The following is a 16070-nucleotide window of genomic DNA, read 5'->3' as shown; positions in this document are numbered from 1 at the left end:
CTTGTTCTTTCACTGTTTTTATATTGGTTTCATACTGTATTATATGTGTATGTGTGTGTAAACCACTTAGGGCACAATCCTATGGATGTCTTGGAATGGACATTGTCTATGGTTGGAAGCAAATTTTGTTGGATTAATGGTTTTGTACATTTGTTTACTCATTTAAACTACATTTATACCGCTTAATACCCTAACATCTCTAAGGGTGCAATCCTATGGATGTTTAGACAGAGAGAAAAAAGGGCTGCAACTCCCAGCATGCCCCATCCAACATGGTTGTCTGGGGCATCCTGGGAGTTGCAGGCCTTATCTCTGTCTAAACATCCATAGGATTGCACCTTTAAGAGATGTTAGGGTATTAAGTGGTATAAATGTAGTTTAAATGAGTAAACAAATGTACAAAACCATTAATCCAACAAAATTCGCTATAGTACACTACAGCAATCCCCAGGTCCTCAAACGTACCTTGGTTTGGCCATTCTGGCTTATTTCCTGGTTGGTTAACCAACATTAAGCCAGGGTTCCCCAGTTTGGACATAACAGCAAACTGTCTTGTTTTACTGCCTATATGTAAGGTGCTCCAGGTGTCTTTTGGGCTGAACAGTGGGATAAAAATACTATAAATAAATAAGTAAATAGCTTAATCGACGGCTGTGTGATCCTTTTGCCAGGTATGAATGGTTTAAGGAACTAGACCTGAAGTGGTACGCCGTTCCAGCTGTCTCTAACATGCTCCTTGAGGTCGGAGGGTTGGAGTTTACAGCTTGCCCTTTTAATGGCTGGTACATGGGGACCGAAATCGGGGTACGAGACTTCTGCGACACACAGCGCTACAATATCCTTCAGGTAACCTTTCTGCAGGTTTGTTCTACAGAATTGTGATCCCACTGGCTCAAATCCTTCGTCCCTGCTCACCCCTTGTCTCTTCTACCCCATCCTCTGCTACAATGGAGGCTGGTGGTTCTGATGACAGTGGGACAGTGAATCCGCTCCAGGTTTCAGTCTGAACCAGTCCAAACTATAAAGGACTCTAACTCCTACAGGACTCCGACTCCTCAAGAACTGTAACTCCCTTAGAGTTCTGACTGGTTTGGGCTGAAACCCGGAGCGGATTCACCATCCGCTGACACTGGAGCCTCCAACCTCCGCTGCTGTCTTGTCTTCCTTTGGGTCCCTTTGGAATTTAGGATCTCCATAGCTTCCTCCTGGTCTGCTTCAACTTTTGAAGCACTGTATCCTGATCTCATAGAAGCCTTTTTCAAGGAGTTTGGTATCTCATACATCTCATAGAATCATGGGCTGGGAAGGGGCCTACAAGACCATCGAGTCCAACCTCCACTCAATGCAGGAAGCCTGATTCCCAGGCGGTCTCCCATCCAAGTACTAACCAGGGCTGACCCTGCTTAGCTTCTGAGATCAGACAAGATTCTGGGGCAGAACCATCCTGTTTCGAAGGCATCTGGCTGAGCAATGGGGGAGGTGCCTTTGGTTGCGTTGCTTGAGCTGCTTATTCTTTATGACCCTTACATTTTAATGGTGTTGCAATTTAATTTTAATTTGGGAACATAGGAAGCTGCCTTAAACCATGCCCATTTTGCCAAGTATTTTCTTTCTTCAGCTCTCCGGGGTCTCAGGAGACATCCTTCTGATCACCTGCAAGAACCAGATCCCTTTAATTGGAAATGCCGGGGATTGGAGCCTTCTGCATGCCGATCATATCCCCTTCTATGGTCCCTTCTAACTGTTAAAAGCACAGTTCTATGCACACATATGTATACCAGTTGCTGGGGAACATGGGCAGGAGGGTACTGTTGCGTTCATGCCCTGCTTGTGGGTTTCCCGTGAGCAGCTGGTCGGCCACTGTGAGAACAGAATGCTGGACTTGGGTGGACCCGTGGTCTGATCCAGCAGGGCGCTTATGTTCTTATGTTCATGTTTAGATAGAGAAAAGTCCCACAATTCCCAGCATGCCACCGCCATGCTGGCTGAGGTATGCTGGGAATTGTAGGACTTTTTCTGTCGAAATATGCATAGGATTGCATCCTAACTCAGTTTGTATTTTATTGGTTAGCAGACTTGGTGCCTGACTCAGTCAATTTCTCTCTCTCTCTCTCTCTCTGTGTGTGTGTGTGTGTGTGTGTGTTTCTCTCTCTCTGTTTCTTTCTCTTCTCTCTCTCTCTCTCTCTCTCTCTCTAGCCAACACTGCTGCTCCTCACACCAGAATCAAAGACGTAGGCAGTTCAGTCCTATGCTGATAGGTGTGCTGAGGCTGCAGAGCTCAAGATCCAGGAACAAGACTTCTCCTTCTCCTCTTTCTCCTCTTTCCTCCTCCTCCTCCTTCCCCTCCTCCCCACACTTGGGCTTGGGAATGAGTGGTCCTTCCCCTTCAGCAGTTAGAATGTTAGTGAATATCCTGCAGCGTTACATCATTTCCATAACAGGGGGATGGTTTACCGTCTGCAACACTGCGTTAAAGCCATTTCTGTAGCATGTTGACACCAGCCTTTGAAGTCCAGGATGTGACATGTAGTTCCTCCTCCGTCTTGTCTCTTTGTAGGACGTGGGGAGGAGGATGGGCCTGGAAACAAACAATCTGTCCTCACTGTGGAAAGACAAGGCAGTGATAGAGGTGAACATTGCTGTGCTGCACAGCTTTCGGGTGAGTGGGAAAAAGGGAGAAGGCGGCGGGCCCTGGGGACCACGCACATAGGGATGTCAGAGAATTCTGCCACGGATCACGGTGAGGCCGAATGCCAGCACATTCGGCCCCCCAAAATCCGTGGTGGAACGAAGCCCCCTGCCCCCCCACCCTGCGAAAGGCGTGCAGGATGGAGCAATTACCTGCTGCCGTTCGCGCTGCTTTGCGAATGGCGGCCACATCTGCGGCTGCCATTCGCTTCTTCATTATAGCCGTGATAGGCTACGTAAATAATGACATAGCCTATCACGGCTAATCCAAGGACGCCATTTGCGTCCCTGCGGAGGCCGTGATAGGCTACGTAAATATTTACGTAGCCTATCACGGCAAAAAAAGGGAATACAGATGGTGGCTGCCATAGCCGCCGCCATTTGCATTGCTGTCTTTTGCCATGATAGGCTACGTAAATATTTATGTAGCCTATCACGGCAAAATACAGGGGCGCAAATGGCGGCGGCTACGGCGGTCGCCATTTGTGTCCCTGTGCAGCCCAGCAGCCGGATGTCCGGCTGCGAGCGGCCCCGACTGGCGGCTCCGCGGAGTTGCTGCGGAGCAGAGCTGGCCGGGGAGAATTTCGGGGGGAGGGACGGAGCGCCTCCCCGCCATCGCGGATGTCACCCTTCGAAAAGGTAAGTTAACTCCGTACATCCCTACACGCACAGACGCTCCAGCAGCATTTTGTTGTGCATCCTGGAGCGCATGTGCATTGCTCCGCTCACACGAGCCCCACTGGTTCCAGCACTGCTGCCTTGTGCAGCTTTTTGAGCACGCAGCGAGCAGGAGTCAGGCTGAGCGGGGTGCGGACCACACGTGTGCGGTCAGAATGAGTGCATCTGAACAGCTGGCCTTCCAGGAATTATTTGAGTAGACCCACATCCCCGTTACAGAGTCTCTGAGCTTCTGTGACTCTTCCAGAAACAAAACGTCACCATCATGGACCACCACTCCGCCACGGAGTCATTCATGAAGTACATGCAGAATGAATACCGGCTCCGGGGGGGGTGTCCAGCTGACTGGGTGTGGCTCGTACCTCCCATCTCAGGAAGCATCACTCCTATCTTCCACCAGGAGATGTTGAACTACATCCTGTCTCCTTTCTATTATTACCAGGTGAGCAAAACGGTCAGGGTTCAGAGCATATTATCTCAGGAGGGTCAAGATTACCACCCTCCCACCCATGTTCCCCAGCAACATAGAGGTAGCATCTAGCCATAATGACTAGTAGCCATTGATAGCCTTCTCCTCCACGAAAGTCACCCAAATTGGCATCCATCACTACATCTTGTGGAAGCAAATTCCATAGTTTAACTCTGTGGTGTGCGAAGAGGTCCTTCCTTTGATCTGTCCTGAATCTCCCACCAATCAGCTTCATGGGATGACCCCGTTGGGTTCCAGTATTATGAGAGAGGGAGAAAAATATCTCCCTACCCACATTCTCCCTACCCTTTAATTATCCGACTTCCCCCTGTCCTTTCAAGGTGGATGCATGGAAAACACACATCTGGAAAGATGAGAGACGCAGGCCAAGGAGAAGAGAGGTCAAATTCCGCACTTGGGCCAAGTAAGTTTCCAAGGCAAAACCTTTCTGACTCTTGAGCGGTGGCGGCCAGTGACTCCAGTTCCGGAGGGGCGCTGATTCCATTCAGGGTTGTAGTTACGAGCAGCCCAAACCCTAAAGGTTCTATCCACGGTGCTGAACCCATTTGGGGGACAAGGTTCAGAACCTTGGCTAGCTCCCTTAGAGTTTTGGCTGGTGGTAACTAAAACCCAGAATGCAATCACCACTGCTCCGGAACTGGAGTCACCGGCCGCCACTGCTCTGGGGCAGTTTGATGCAGAAGCCAGTCAAAGTCACACACACTTGCATTTAAGCTGTTTTAAATCCTGCTGCCATCAGGTGCTTGCAGGATAATCTCATAAGAACAGGGAGGGACCGTGGCTCAGTGGCAGCGCATCTGCTTTGCATGTCGAAGGTCCCAGGTTCAATTCCTGGCATCTCCAGGTAATTTCTTGCCTGAAACTCTGGACAGCCGCTGCTGCCAGTCAGTGTCGACAATACTGGGCTAGATGGACCCAGGGTCTGACTCAGTATAAGGCAGTTTCCGACGTTCCTAAAAAGGACAACGCTTCTGCCATTAGTCCAAGGGCCCATCTAGTCCAGCATCCTGTTTCGCACAGATGCTTCTGAGAAGACCATGGCCGCCTTTACACCAAAGAAAACCCCTGCAGTCTTCCCGTTCTGGAGCCTTTCCGCTTTTATCACGGGCTCCCAGACAGCGACCGCTTGATTGCTGAGACGGGAAGCGTTTATTTTTCAAGGTTCCATAGACCTCAATGAAACAGCGCCATCTAGTGGCTGTTCTAATCACGTTACATTCCGAGTTTAAAAAATGGTTCATTAGTTCTGGATCTATCTGGGATGGAAAAAACAGGAAATACCTCTGGATGTACCCTGGAGGCTGACGATGTCATGAAAAGGACCCGCAAACTTCCATGAGTGAGCAATCTCAATAGCAGGATAAAAGCTCCGGGTGAAGGAGATCCACAACTCAGCAGTCAAGGCCATGCCTTGCATGCAGAAAGCAAAGTCCAGCACCTCCAGGGTTGCAAACACCCCCTCTGGAGAGTCCCTACCAATCAGACCAGACACTACTGCGCTAGATGGACAAATTATTATTATTATTGTTGTTGTTATTGTTATTATTACTACTACTAACATTTCTATACTGCCCCGTAGCCAAAGCTCTCTGGGTGGTTTACAAAGATTAAAAACATTAAAAATGTAGTATGCAGAGGTTAAAAGCCATTTACCTAGAAAACAGATGGACAGACACAAAGACAGCATGTATCTAAAAACAACCTGGTAGTTGTTTTTAGGTACAATAAGAGCTAAGCTGACCTGGTAGAAGTCCGCTTCCTATGACCACAAGAAAAGGGCATCATCCCATGCTCCCTACAGCAAGTGGCAGCAAAGGGGTTCAAACCTAGAATTATTTTCAAGGGCTAATATATTGGGCTTTGTTTAAAGATTGAGAAGCAATCTTCCAGATTGGCCTTTGCTTCACCTTGCCATTTGCGGAATGTCGCAATCACTGACTGGTAGCCCTGCCTCCTCTTTCCCAGGGCTGTGCTTTTTGCATCCTTGCTGATGCGGAGAGCCACGACAGCCAGGATCAAAGCAACGGTCCTCTATGCAACGGAAACGGGGAAATCCGAGACGCTGGCCCGTAATCTGGCTGACCTGTTCAACTGTGCCTTCCATACCAAAGTAAGAAGCCACTTGTTGACCTTTACTTTAATTTTATTTTTCACAAGACAGAAGAGTAATATTACATCAGGTTCCTGAAGAGTAAGTTGTGTAGTTGGCAGATGCCTGGCCAGCGGATTTTCTAAAAAGCCAGCAAAAGATCATTTCTGTGTATGTGGATTAGGCCAAATTGAAGATGTAGTGCATTATATTTTATACTCTCCTCTATATAATTCACCTAGGGTTGAGTTCACTGTCCCTTTTCAAACCTCTCTAGAAGGCCTGTCTGATGATCTTAAGATCAGATGGCTGCTGGCAGACATAGAGAAATGTGTCAGTTACAAAGTAGCTCTGTTTGCGCTAGCTGCAACGAAGTTAAGAGTGGCCTTTGTCAGTTACAAAGTTAAGAGTGGCCTTTGTCAGTTAAGAGTGGCCTTTGTCAGTTACAAAGTTAAGAGTGGCCTTTGTCAGTTACAAAGTTAAGAGTGGCCTTTGTCAGTGAAGAGTGGCCTTTGTCAGTTACAAAGTTAAGAGTGGCCTTTGTCAGTTACAAAGTTAAGAGTGGCCTTTGTCAGTTACAAAGATAAGAGTGGCCGTTGTCAGTTACAAAGTTAAAAGTGGCCTTTGTCAGTTACAAAGTTAAGAGTGGCCATTGTCAGTGAAGAGTGGCCTTTGTTAGTTACAAAGTTAAGAATGGCCCTTGTCAGTGAAGAGTGGCCTTTGTCAGTTACAAAGTTAAGAGTGGCCTTTGTCAGTGAAGAGTGGCCTTTGTCAGTTACAAAGTTAAGAGTGGCCTTTGTCAGTGAAGAGTGGCCTTTGTCAGTTACAAAGTTAAGAGTGGCCTTTGTCAGTTAAGGGTGGTCTTTGTCAGTTACAAAGATAAGATTGGCCGTTGTCAGTTACAAAGTTAAGAGTGGCCTTTGTCAGTTACACAGTAGCGCTGTTTGCTCTAGCTGCAACAAAGTTAAGAGTGGCGTTTCTGAATCACATCAGTGACAAAAGCTAAGGGGAGTTTCGTTTTTCAAACATATGCTTAAAACCTTTTGTTTGTATTTCCAAGGCCCCATTTGTATTTTATTTCATTGATTGTTCAATGTTTTATAAATATGATTTCTTGTGTTTATATTGTAATGGCCATTGGCTATAAACAATAAAATTTGAACCAATGAAGTTGTGTAGTCGTCCACCAGGGACGCTTGATGGCACTGAGCTAGGGATGTCCGTAGAATCTGCCACGGACCCCCCAGAGTCCGGGGCAGAACGGATGTAGTCACCTCCACCTCCTGGACCCACGTAGACCTGGTGGCTCCGTTTGGGAAGTGATCCAGACGCAAATGGTGTCTGTGACGCCATTTGTGTCCCTGTTTTTCCTTGTGATAGGCTACGTAAATATCTTCATAAATACAGACGCGTAGCCTATCGCGAGAAGAAACAGGGATGCAAGTGGCGTAGCAGATGCCATTTGCATCCGGATCACTTCCTGTTTCTGCTCAGCAGCGATACGGCGCAGCAATGGAGGCCGTATCACTTTTGGAACAGAGCTGGCCAGCGGCTCCCCGGACTCACCGTGGAGTGGAGCTGGCCAGCGAGGATTCAGGGGGAGGAACAGATCGCCTCCCCCCCCATGGATTCGTACATCCCTACACTGAGCAAGCCACATTTCAGGGATGCTTGTCTGCCGTTACAGATATTGTAATTGACAAACCCTAGATAGGTTTCCGTTGTGTAACTCCAGTGTTGCCCCAAGCACAGTTTGAAAACTATTTTGCATGCCATAGCAGTCCTTCTGTTTAAAACAAGGATGGGAGACCTGTGGTCATCCAGAAGTTGTTTGCTTATTTGTCATACACATGTATATCCCGCTTTCCACAAAGTTATCAAAGCGGTGAACAATACAATAGCATTACCGCTAAAATATAACAATAAAACACAACAATTATAAGTGACTGATTACCAACAGAACCATACACTCTGCTGTAGACTGCAGACTGTATCTGGGTGGGCTCAGGGAAAACTTGTGAGATGGGTCCTCAGAAGACGTCTGAATGCAAAACGGTGGGCGCCTGGCTAATGACAACTAGCAATGCATCCCAGGGGGTGGGTGCAGTGACATTTCATGCTCTGCTGCAAGTGCTCCAAACTCCAACCTCCATCAGTCCCAGCCAGCATGGCTACTGATCAAGGATGATGGGAATTGCAGTCTAACCATGTCTGGAGGGCCACAGGTTCCCCCATCCCCATGTTAAATGCTAGATCAGCCTCCCCCAATCTGGTGCCCTGAAGATGTTTTGGATTGCAACTCCCATCAGCCACAGCCAGTCAAGGATAGTTAAGGATGATGGGAATCTTTGTCCAAAATATCTGGCACTTGGGATGTGTGAACCCACTCCCGTCCAGGTTCTCTGGGCACCCAAGCCAGCCCCTGTCCCCGCTCACCAGTCCCTGGTCTACGCTTGAGCCCCTCCCACACTCCGCGCGTGGCCCACACTCACCCCGGCGGCCTTGTCAAAATAAAATGGCGATTGCAAAAATGCCCGTATTTGCATATGTGCGAAAATGCGTATTTTGCAAATGAGCATATTTGCATACGCATGAAAATGTGGATTTGCAAAAATGCGCATTTTGCGCATGCACAAATATGCACATTTTTGCAATCGCCATTTTGTTTTTCAAAAAATGGCAACTGCTGAGCTCAATGAGCGGGGGCAAGGGCTCGGCAAGTGGGGCTCGGGGGTGCAGGCAGGGGGTTTTCCACCGGATTCCTAAATGGAATCGGGTGCTCGTGCCATCCCTATCTGGCACCGGGTAGGGGAAGGCTGCAAGTTGGACAGGCTGGGCTGAATATATCTTTGCTTATCACCGCTGTCCCTCCTGTACCTCCTCATGAACTCTTTGTCCTCTTCTAGGTTATCTGTATGGACAATTACAACCCGAGGGACTTTGAGAAGGAAACCCTCCTCCTGGTGGTCACCAGCACGTTTGGAAACGGCGACTCACCAAGCAATGGAAAAGTAACTTGGCTTTCAATGCACGCGATATACGTTGGTTTTCCATCATCAATGTGCTTATCAGTGCCATGTAAACGGTTCTCCTTGTTTTCCTTGCAGACGCTGCAGAACTCTCTCCTGACCATGAAACAACTGCACAACAAATTCAGGTGACTCCTAGGGATGAATGAACGTTTCATTTCAGCTGGTTAAACATCAGAACTTGCCAGTGGAGGCTGGTGGCTCCGATGTCACCGAGGCGGTGAATTCTGACTGAAACCCAGAGTGGATTCACCGCCCCGCCAATACCGGCGCCGCCCCGTTTGCACCCCAGGACGCAAACGGCAGCACATTTCTCCAGCAAAGCTGACATATTCCCCAGCTTGTGATCACATCCACAGAATCTGTTTGTTAGAAAAATGCATACTTAAAAAATGCAGATTTTGGAGGAAAAAATCCACCCATTTTCACACACTTCCATCAACGGGGGAAAGTATGCATTTGGGTGCACAGTTTGGGAAAATGCACACTTCTCCCATTCAATTAACAGCAAGAACAAGCTTGCATTCAAAAGGGGAACTCGGAGAACCTTGACCAGCTGATTCTCCCATCCATGGTGCCTTCTTTGGACTGGAGATCTTGCATTAACCATATTGTCAGGCTTCTTATCTTCTGCCATTCCTGTACTGAGGTCATGCAGTATCAGTTGGTCCTAGGAGGAACATGCGAAACTGCCCCATCCTAAATTGGACCATGTGGTTCATCTGGCTTTGCATTATCTGCACCAGCCTTCCCAACCTGATGCCCTCCACATGAGTTGGACTACAACTCCCATCATTCCAGCCATAATGTGGATGATGGAGGTTGTGGTCCAACACATTTGGAGAGCCCCAGCAGCTCTCCAGTTTTTCAAGGAGAGAGAGGGGGGGGAGAAGGAGGACTTTCTCAGAAATTGCACTTGGGACCTTCTCCATGCTCTACAGGTTCTCTACCTGCAGGGAGTGTAGATAGGGAGACATTTTTCTCCCTCTCTCATAATGCTGGAACCCAAAGGGGTCACCCCATGAAGCTGATTGGTGGGAGATTCAGGACAGATCAAAGGCAGGACCTCTTCGCACAGCACAGAGTTGAACTGTGGAACTCGCTTCCGCAAGACGTCGTGATGGCCCCCAACTTGGATGGCTTTAGAATTCCTGGAGGAGAAGGCTATCAACGTCTACTAGTCCTGATGACTATATGCTACTCCAGTATCAGAGGCAGTGAGCCTATGTACACCACTTGCTGTGGAACATGGGTGGGAGGGTGCTGTTGTGCTCGTGTCCTGGTTGTGGGTTCCCGGTCGACAGCTGGTTGGCCGCTGTGTGAACAGAATGCTGGACTAGATGGACCCTGGTGTGATCCAGCAGGGATCTTCTGATGTGCTTAGAGGGATTCCTTAGCTTCAGCAATGCTCCCAAGCCATTCGCCTCATCCCATATCCTTTCTGTCTCAACAATAATAATTGTCTCAACAAAGAGAGTTAATGAAACTCTTCTCTTGGAACAGATATGCCGTCTTTGGCTTGGGCTCCAGCATGTACCCAGACTTTTGTGCCTTTGCCCATGCCGTTTACCAAAAGCTCGCACAGCTGGGGGCGTCTGCGGTCACCCCGATGGGCCAAGGGGACGAACTCAATGGGCAAGAGGAAGCTTTTCGCTCCTGGGCTGTTAATGCATTCAAGGTAACCGCAATAATGATGATGTGCATGAGGTTCTGGAGTTCGTGCAGTCATGGTGGGTGGGACAGGAAAGAGCCAAAAAGCCGTCAGTTCCGATTGTTACAGGGCTGCTGCAGTGCAGACCGCAACGAGACTGTCACGATGTGTTTCCCCACCCCTGTTCTAAGACACCAAGGAGTTTGAAATAAGTGGCTCAGGGTCTTAGAGGCTGTGTGACCTCACCTAGTCAGCTACTGTGAACTCTAAGGGGCTCAAGGAAAGCATGCAAAAGCAGCCCCTGCAAATGGTAGGCAGTGTGAAGGCTCTGGATTGGCTGAGATTGGTGTGGTATATCCTACAAGCGATTCGTATATCCTACTAGCGAAATTCTTCTGCATACGTTGATACTTATGTAGCCCAAAGCAGCAGCACCCGTGCAGGTATCAGCAGGATTTGGGGGAGCCCCACGGTTTGCAGAAGTACAGAAAAACTTGAATGGAGAGAAGCTGAAAGGGTGTGGGGAACAGCGGACACAGGATGCTGGGTGTCTGTTGGGGAGAAGATGGAGAACCTGGGTTGAATAAGGGGAATAGAGAGCGATTCTGAAATGGAATTCAGCCCTCATCCTGAAAGAAGTTCAACGCCCCTGCTCAAAATGGTACAAATGCAGCACATATGTGTATTTGATGTCTTTCACTTGCTGTGTAGTGTGCAGCTGGCCTCCATGCTTTGTCATCTGCTTGCGCTTTCTATTTTTGAATATGGATTATGAGCTTTTCTACACAGGGCTGTTGTATCTACTTTCAGTTTCATCACAGGCTTGAGATCCGCGCTCCCCCCACAGAGCTTTTCCTTTCCTGCTTTTCCACTACATCAGCTCTAGGTGGCAGTGTGCTGTAGTGGAATATCACCATTATGGAAGTAGGAAAAAGGTTTTCTTTCACTTTCACAAACAATACTCCATTTTCCTTGCTCTTAAAAAAAAAACCAACGACCCAGGAAAGTGCTCTTAAAACATAAAAGTGAAACAATGTTGTCTGAAGGATCTGCAAACTATCATGAGTTAGGAATGACGAATGTGCAATAAATGCCTCGTGTAGAAAAACTCTATGTTGGCCCACCAGGCCATGCCACAGGGCTGCCAAACTCTGCCCTGAGCCTCGCCCACTCATGTGCAAGAGTGTCCCTATCTATCGTGAAATATTGGACCATATGGGAACATGGGGGTAAACAAAGCGTATTCAGAATAATGCTTCCTGGAGAGGTTAATAATTTTGTCCCTTTTGCAGCGATCCATGGGAAATCGCTGAGTTTTTGACACTGACAAAACTGTTCTCATAAATTTCTTTATCCAAGAACAGGGAAATCAGTACCAGTTGCATAAACTTTGCATTTGCTTCGCTCTGAATGGAAACTTAAAAAAAATCAGTTGATTGCAATTAAAGTAGTCATTTACAGCCCCCTCTAAACCAAGGTCTGAAGATTGCTAACTGTAGCCCTCCGTAATTTTCGTCTGTCTGTGTGTTTTGTATTTTAAAAGACTGCCTGTGACATTTTTGATATCCGTGGGAAGCACAAGATCCTCTTACCGAAAGCTTATACATGTAATGAAACCTGGGACCCAAAGGATTTTAGGATTGTGTATGACTCTCAGCCACTGGATTTGGGGAAAGGTATATTCTCCCCTACCCCTCAAATGCCTTTGTTGTTGTTTTAATTTTCTCATCTACATCATCTTTAATTTTGCCATCATCACACCTGTATCGCTACTTAATGCACAAAACGCTTTCTAGTAATCATGCTGTTTGACTCGCGACTGAGCACTCCACATTACCCTAGCCTTCTTTGTTATTTTCATCTTGCTAGTCCACATTGTGTAAGGTAGGGAACTCAATGGGTTGGGGTGAAAGCGGGCTGCAAAAGCTCAAACTAGAACGGCCATCCAATGTGCTTGCTTATGCGCCACCATATTTTCTATTCAAGCTGTGCATTTGTTAAGAGCGCATGTCTTTCCCGCAAAGGTAACTGTCACAGCATAGGCTTTCCTGAAGTTTCTACTACTCTGTTGGAAAGAGGGTCTTAAGTAAACCATCAAGTCAACGGTTGCTTCTTAAATAATGTCTTGTGGAAACTCGCTTCATCACACGAGGGCTCCCTAACTTCAGAAGCCTGGTCCTGACCAAACGCACGCATGATATTCTGAATATGGCAAGTGTATGCCCCCGCACACATGGATCTCCTTGTGCACAGCCTCCCCCGTTCTGTGGAGGGACTTCATTTGCACATGGATTCTATGGTGCGCCTTTGCCAGATCCCTTCATCTTGATTTGAACATGGCTTTGGAGCTCTTGCAACTGTAAACAATTGCTAGAGCACGGTTATTGTCCAGAACATTCTCAACTTTTATTAGCTATGGCCAAATTATGTGTTTATTTTTTCCACAGCACTCGGTGATATCCATGGGAAAAATGTCATTCCAATGAAACTCAAATTTCGGCAGAATCTTCAGAGTTCAAACTCCAGGTATTCTAGTCATGTGCTGAGCATCCCTCTTTGAACCCTCCTTTCCTTGAAGATTTTTTTTTTTTACTAATTACGTATTGGGGCAACTTAGACCCCAATTATTAATCGTCCTGGTCCTAAATAAATTAGGTTTGTTTTTTTTAAAAAAAAATAACAACTCTGCTCCATCCTCTGTGTGACTGCAGCCCTTTGGATATACATGCTATCATGTCTCCCCTTAATATTCTCTTCTCCAGAGTAGAAAAAGTGTTACATATTTTTGAACACTCTGTGGCACAGTTATGGCCCCAAATGTGTAGGAAGATGAAAAGTCCTCATCTCTTTGTAGGTTATAGCCTGTTGACTGGGACATTTCAATAACGACCTTCAATCAAGTGCAAACCATTGGACAAGGTTTTCCATAAATGGTCTGGAAGCCTTCAAAGTTTCTACGAAACAGACCATAACTCTCCACACCTGAACTCTGAAATGTATCCCATCAACTGGTGTCAACAAGGAAATCCTGTGACGGTTGACTTAAGAAGAGATCTGTGTTTTCCTTTCTATTTCAGCCGTGCTACCGTCCTAATTAAGCTTTCCTGTGAGGCCAACCAGGAAGCCAAATATCTCCCTGGAGACCACCTTGGGATCTTCCCTGGCAACCAGAAGTCTCTTGTTGATGGCATCATCACCCGTGTTGCGGATGCACCTCCATCTGATGAGGTCATTAGGTTGGAAACCCACCGCGATTGTAAGTCGAGGGGCCTTGAAGGGAGGGCAAGGAAAATGTCATAAGAATCGGAGTTTGCAAGTCTGTCTGGGCTGGTGGGAACTGAAGTCCAAAACACAATCAGATTGGGATAGCTATTTATGGGGTGGGGAAAATAGTACAAGGCTGCCTCTGCCTCTCAGAGCTGAGCTGTCCTTTCCTTTCAGGGTTGAGCTTGAAACGGAGTTTGACGAAGGGCTAAAAAAGACAATTTTGGCAGGGAAATGGTCCAGCCTGTTGATGGCTCTGCTTTAATGTGCAAAATCTCTCTCCACCCCAGCTGACTTCCTCTTCTGGAAGCCTGGAGATTTTTCTCACCCATTTCCTCCTCAATTCCAGGTGGCTACTGGACCGCTGACAAGAAGTTTCCAGCATGCACCTTCTCTCAAGCCTTGATGCATTTCCTGGATGTCACCACTCCCCCTTCCCAACAGTTGCTCAGAGCCCTTTTGCAGCTGGCAAAAGACGAAAGTGAGAAGGAGCGTCTTGGTCTCTTGGGCCATGTGAGTTCTGGCAGGTCAGAGGTGCAGGGGGGTCCCTAAAATGTTGCCTGCTGCATAGAACAATTTGCCTGGTGTTCATCTGCAAAGGTAGCTACCAGCTCAGGGGTGAGGAACTTCAGGTCTGGAGGTCAAATCCTGTCCTCCAGTGTTTCCCAGGTGGCCACTGTCCTTTTCCCCAACCACCAATCACATTTGTATAGTTTTTTTCCCCTATTCTAAAACGTTGAAATTCTTCACCTGGGGCTTAGTTACCATCAGTAAGAGATTCAAGCTAAAACGTGGTGGGGTGTTTTGTTTTGTATTTTAGCCACACCCCTTTTGTCTTGGCCCCGCCCCTTTACCTTTGATCCTGCCCACCCCTGGAAGATGGCCCCCAAGAGCTTGTGTGAAATGGAATTCGAATCTCTGGCTGAAAAAGGTTCCCCACTCCTGTGCAGCCCCAGTCAGTCAGTTAAGGCAGAGGTGGCAACCTGGTGGCCTCCAAATGTTTTGGACTATAGCTCCCATCATCCCTAGACAGCATGATCAACAGTAAGGGATTATGGGAGTTGTAGTCCAAAACATCTGGAGGGCACCAGGCTGCCTACTCCTTGTTAGATTAATTGATTAGAAAGTTGGCTAAAAAGGTGCCCATAAATTTTCAGAGGGATGCACTGGATGAAAGGTGGGGGACTTAGTTGGTGAAGCGATTTAGGGCTTTAGAGGGTCAAAAAACAGAACTTTGAATTGTGCCCAGAGACAAACTGGAAAACCAGTGATACTCTTTTCATCAATGATTTATGATCCAGTGGAGGCTGGTGGTTCTGGTATCAGTGGGGTGATGAATCCTCTCCGGGTTTCACTCAGAACCAGTCAGAACTCAAAAGGAGCTATCCAAGGTGCGAAGTAAGGTGAAAAGCGCTGCGCAGAGCTTCTTTAGAGTTCTGACTGGTTCTGACTGAAATCCGGATTCACCACCACACTGACATCGGAGCCCCCCATTTTTATTTTCATTTTATCATTATGGCAAGTTCCTCTTAGAAACCTCCCTGCTGCATTCTGGAATTGTTGAAGCTTGTTTCTGGGGCAGCTTCATGTCCAATGAATGGCTGTACCTTCAGGTTCCTAAGGCCTTGCCGCTTAATACCACATGTGGGACAGTGGATGGTCCCCTAGCCCCCCGCCCCCAAATCCTTACTCATAGAAAGCTAGCATTGTCAAGGACAAGGATCCGAGTCGTCTTTGCCATGATCTGCTAGTTTTCTCCCTGCAGGGAGCTTCTGAGGCAGCTTCTGAGGCTACCTGCGAGGCAGAAGTGGTGCAGTCCAAGCCGGGCTTACCACCTGACCGTTCTGAATGTAGAGTTTGGCTTTAAGATGGAGAAGTGGTGCAGTGTCAGCCGGAGAGCCTAAGGGCGAAATGGTGTGCTTCATTAGCAGCAATGAGCGATTGGGTTTTTATTTCTTCCTTTAGCTCCCCTGCGGGCATGGGGGGAGGTGAATTTAAAGAAAAAAGTGGCTGGGCAGGAAGGTTTAGCCCCCCTACCCTGCACATGGTGGTCCCAATCCATATGGGGACCCCGCACACTTACACTAGAGTCAGTAAACATTTTAGGATCCATTTAGCATAGCATGTGGTTTCACCCTAAGAGAGAGGGAGACAGGCTGATCTCTGATCCGCTTGGCCAAA

At 47.5% G+C, this 16070-nt stretch overlaps 1 protein-coding gene across 1 annotated transcript in view; it reads left to right on the top strand.

Moving 5' to 3' along the window:
- NOS2 (nitric oxide synthase 2) overlaps positions 1–16070 on the top strand; it is a 53031-nt gene that overhangs the window by 22419 nt on the left and 14542 nt on the right. Inside the window, exons 10-21 of the mRNA XM_084822839.1 lie at positions 672–846; positions 2558–2659; positions 3614–3808; positions 4177–4259; positions 5822–5966; positions 8852–8956; positions 9053–9102; positions 10478–10652; positions 12169–12301; positions 13073–13151; positions 13703–13881; positions 14239–14402. Coding sequence (XP_084678965.1) covers positions 672–846; positions 2558–2659; positions 3614–3808; positions 4177–4259; positions 5822–5966; positions 8852–8956; positions 9053–9102; positions 10478–10652; positions 12169–12301; positions 13073–13151; positions 13703–13881; positions 14239–14402 — 1585 coding nt within the window. The remainder of the gene's footprint in view (positions 1–671; positions 847–2557; positions 2660–3613; positions 3809–4176; positions 4260–5821; positions 5967–8851; positions 8957–9052; positions 9103–10477; positions 10653–12168; positions 12302–13072; positions 13152–13702; positions 13882–14238; positions 14403–16070) is intronic.

This window comes from Heloderma suspectum, chromosome 16, assembly GCF_057233095.1.
Source record: "Heloderma suspectum isolate Gila_16-S chromosome 16, 16-S_ref, whole genome shotgun sequence".
Lineage (NCBI taxonomy): Eukaryota > Metazoa > Chordata > Lepidosauria > Squamata > Helodermatidae > Heloderma > Heloderma suspectum.
Note: the sequence above shows the minus strand (reverse complement) of the source record. Positions and strands in the feature narration are given on the sequence as shown.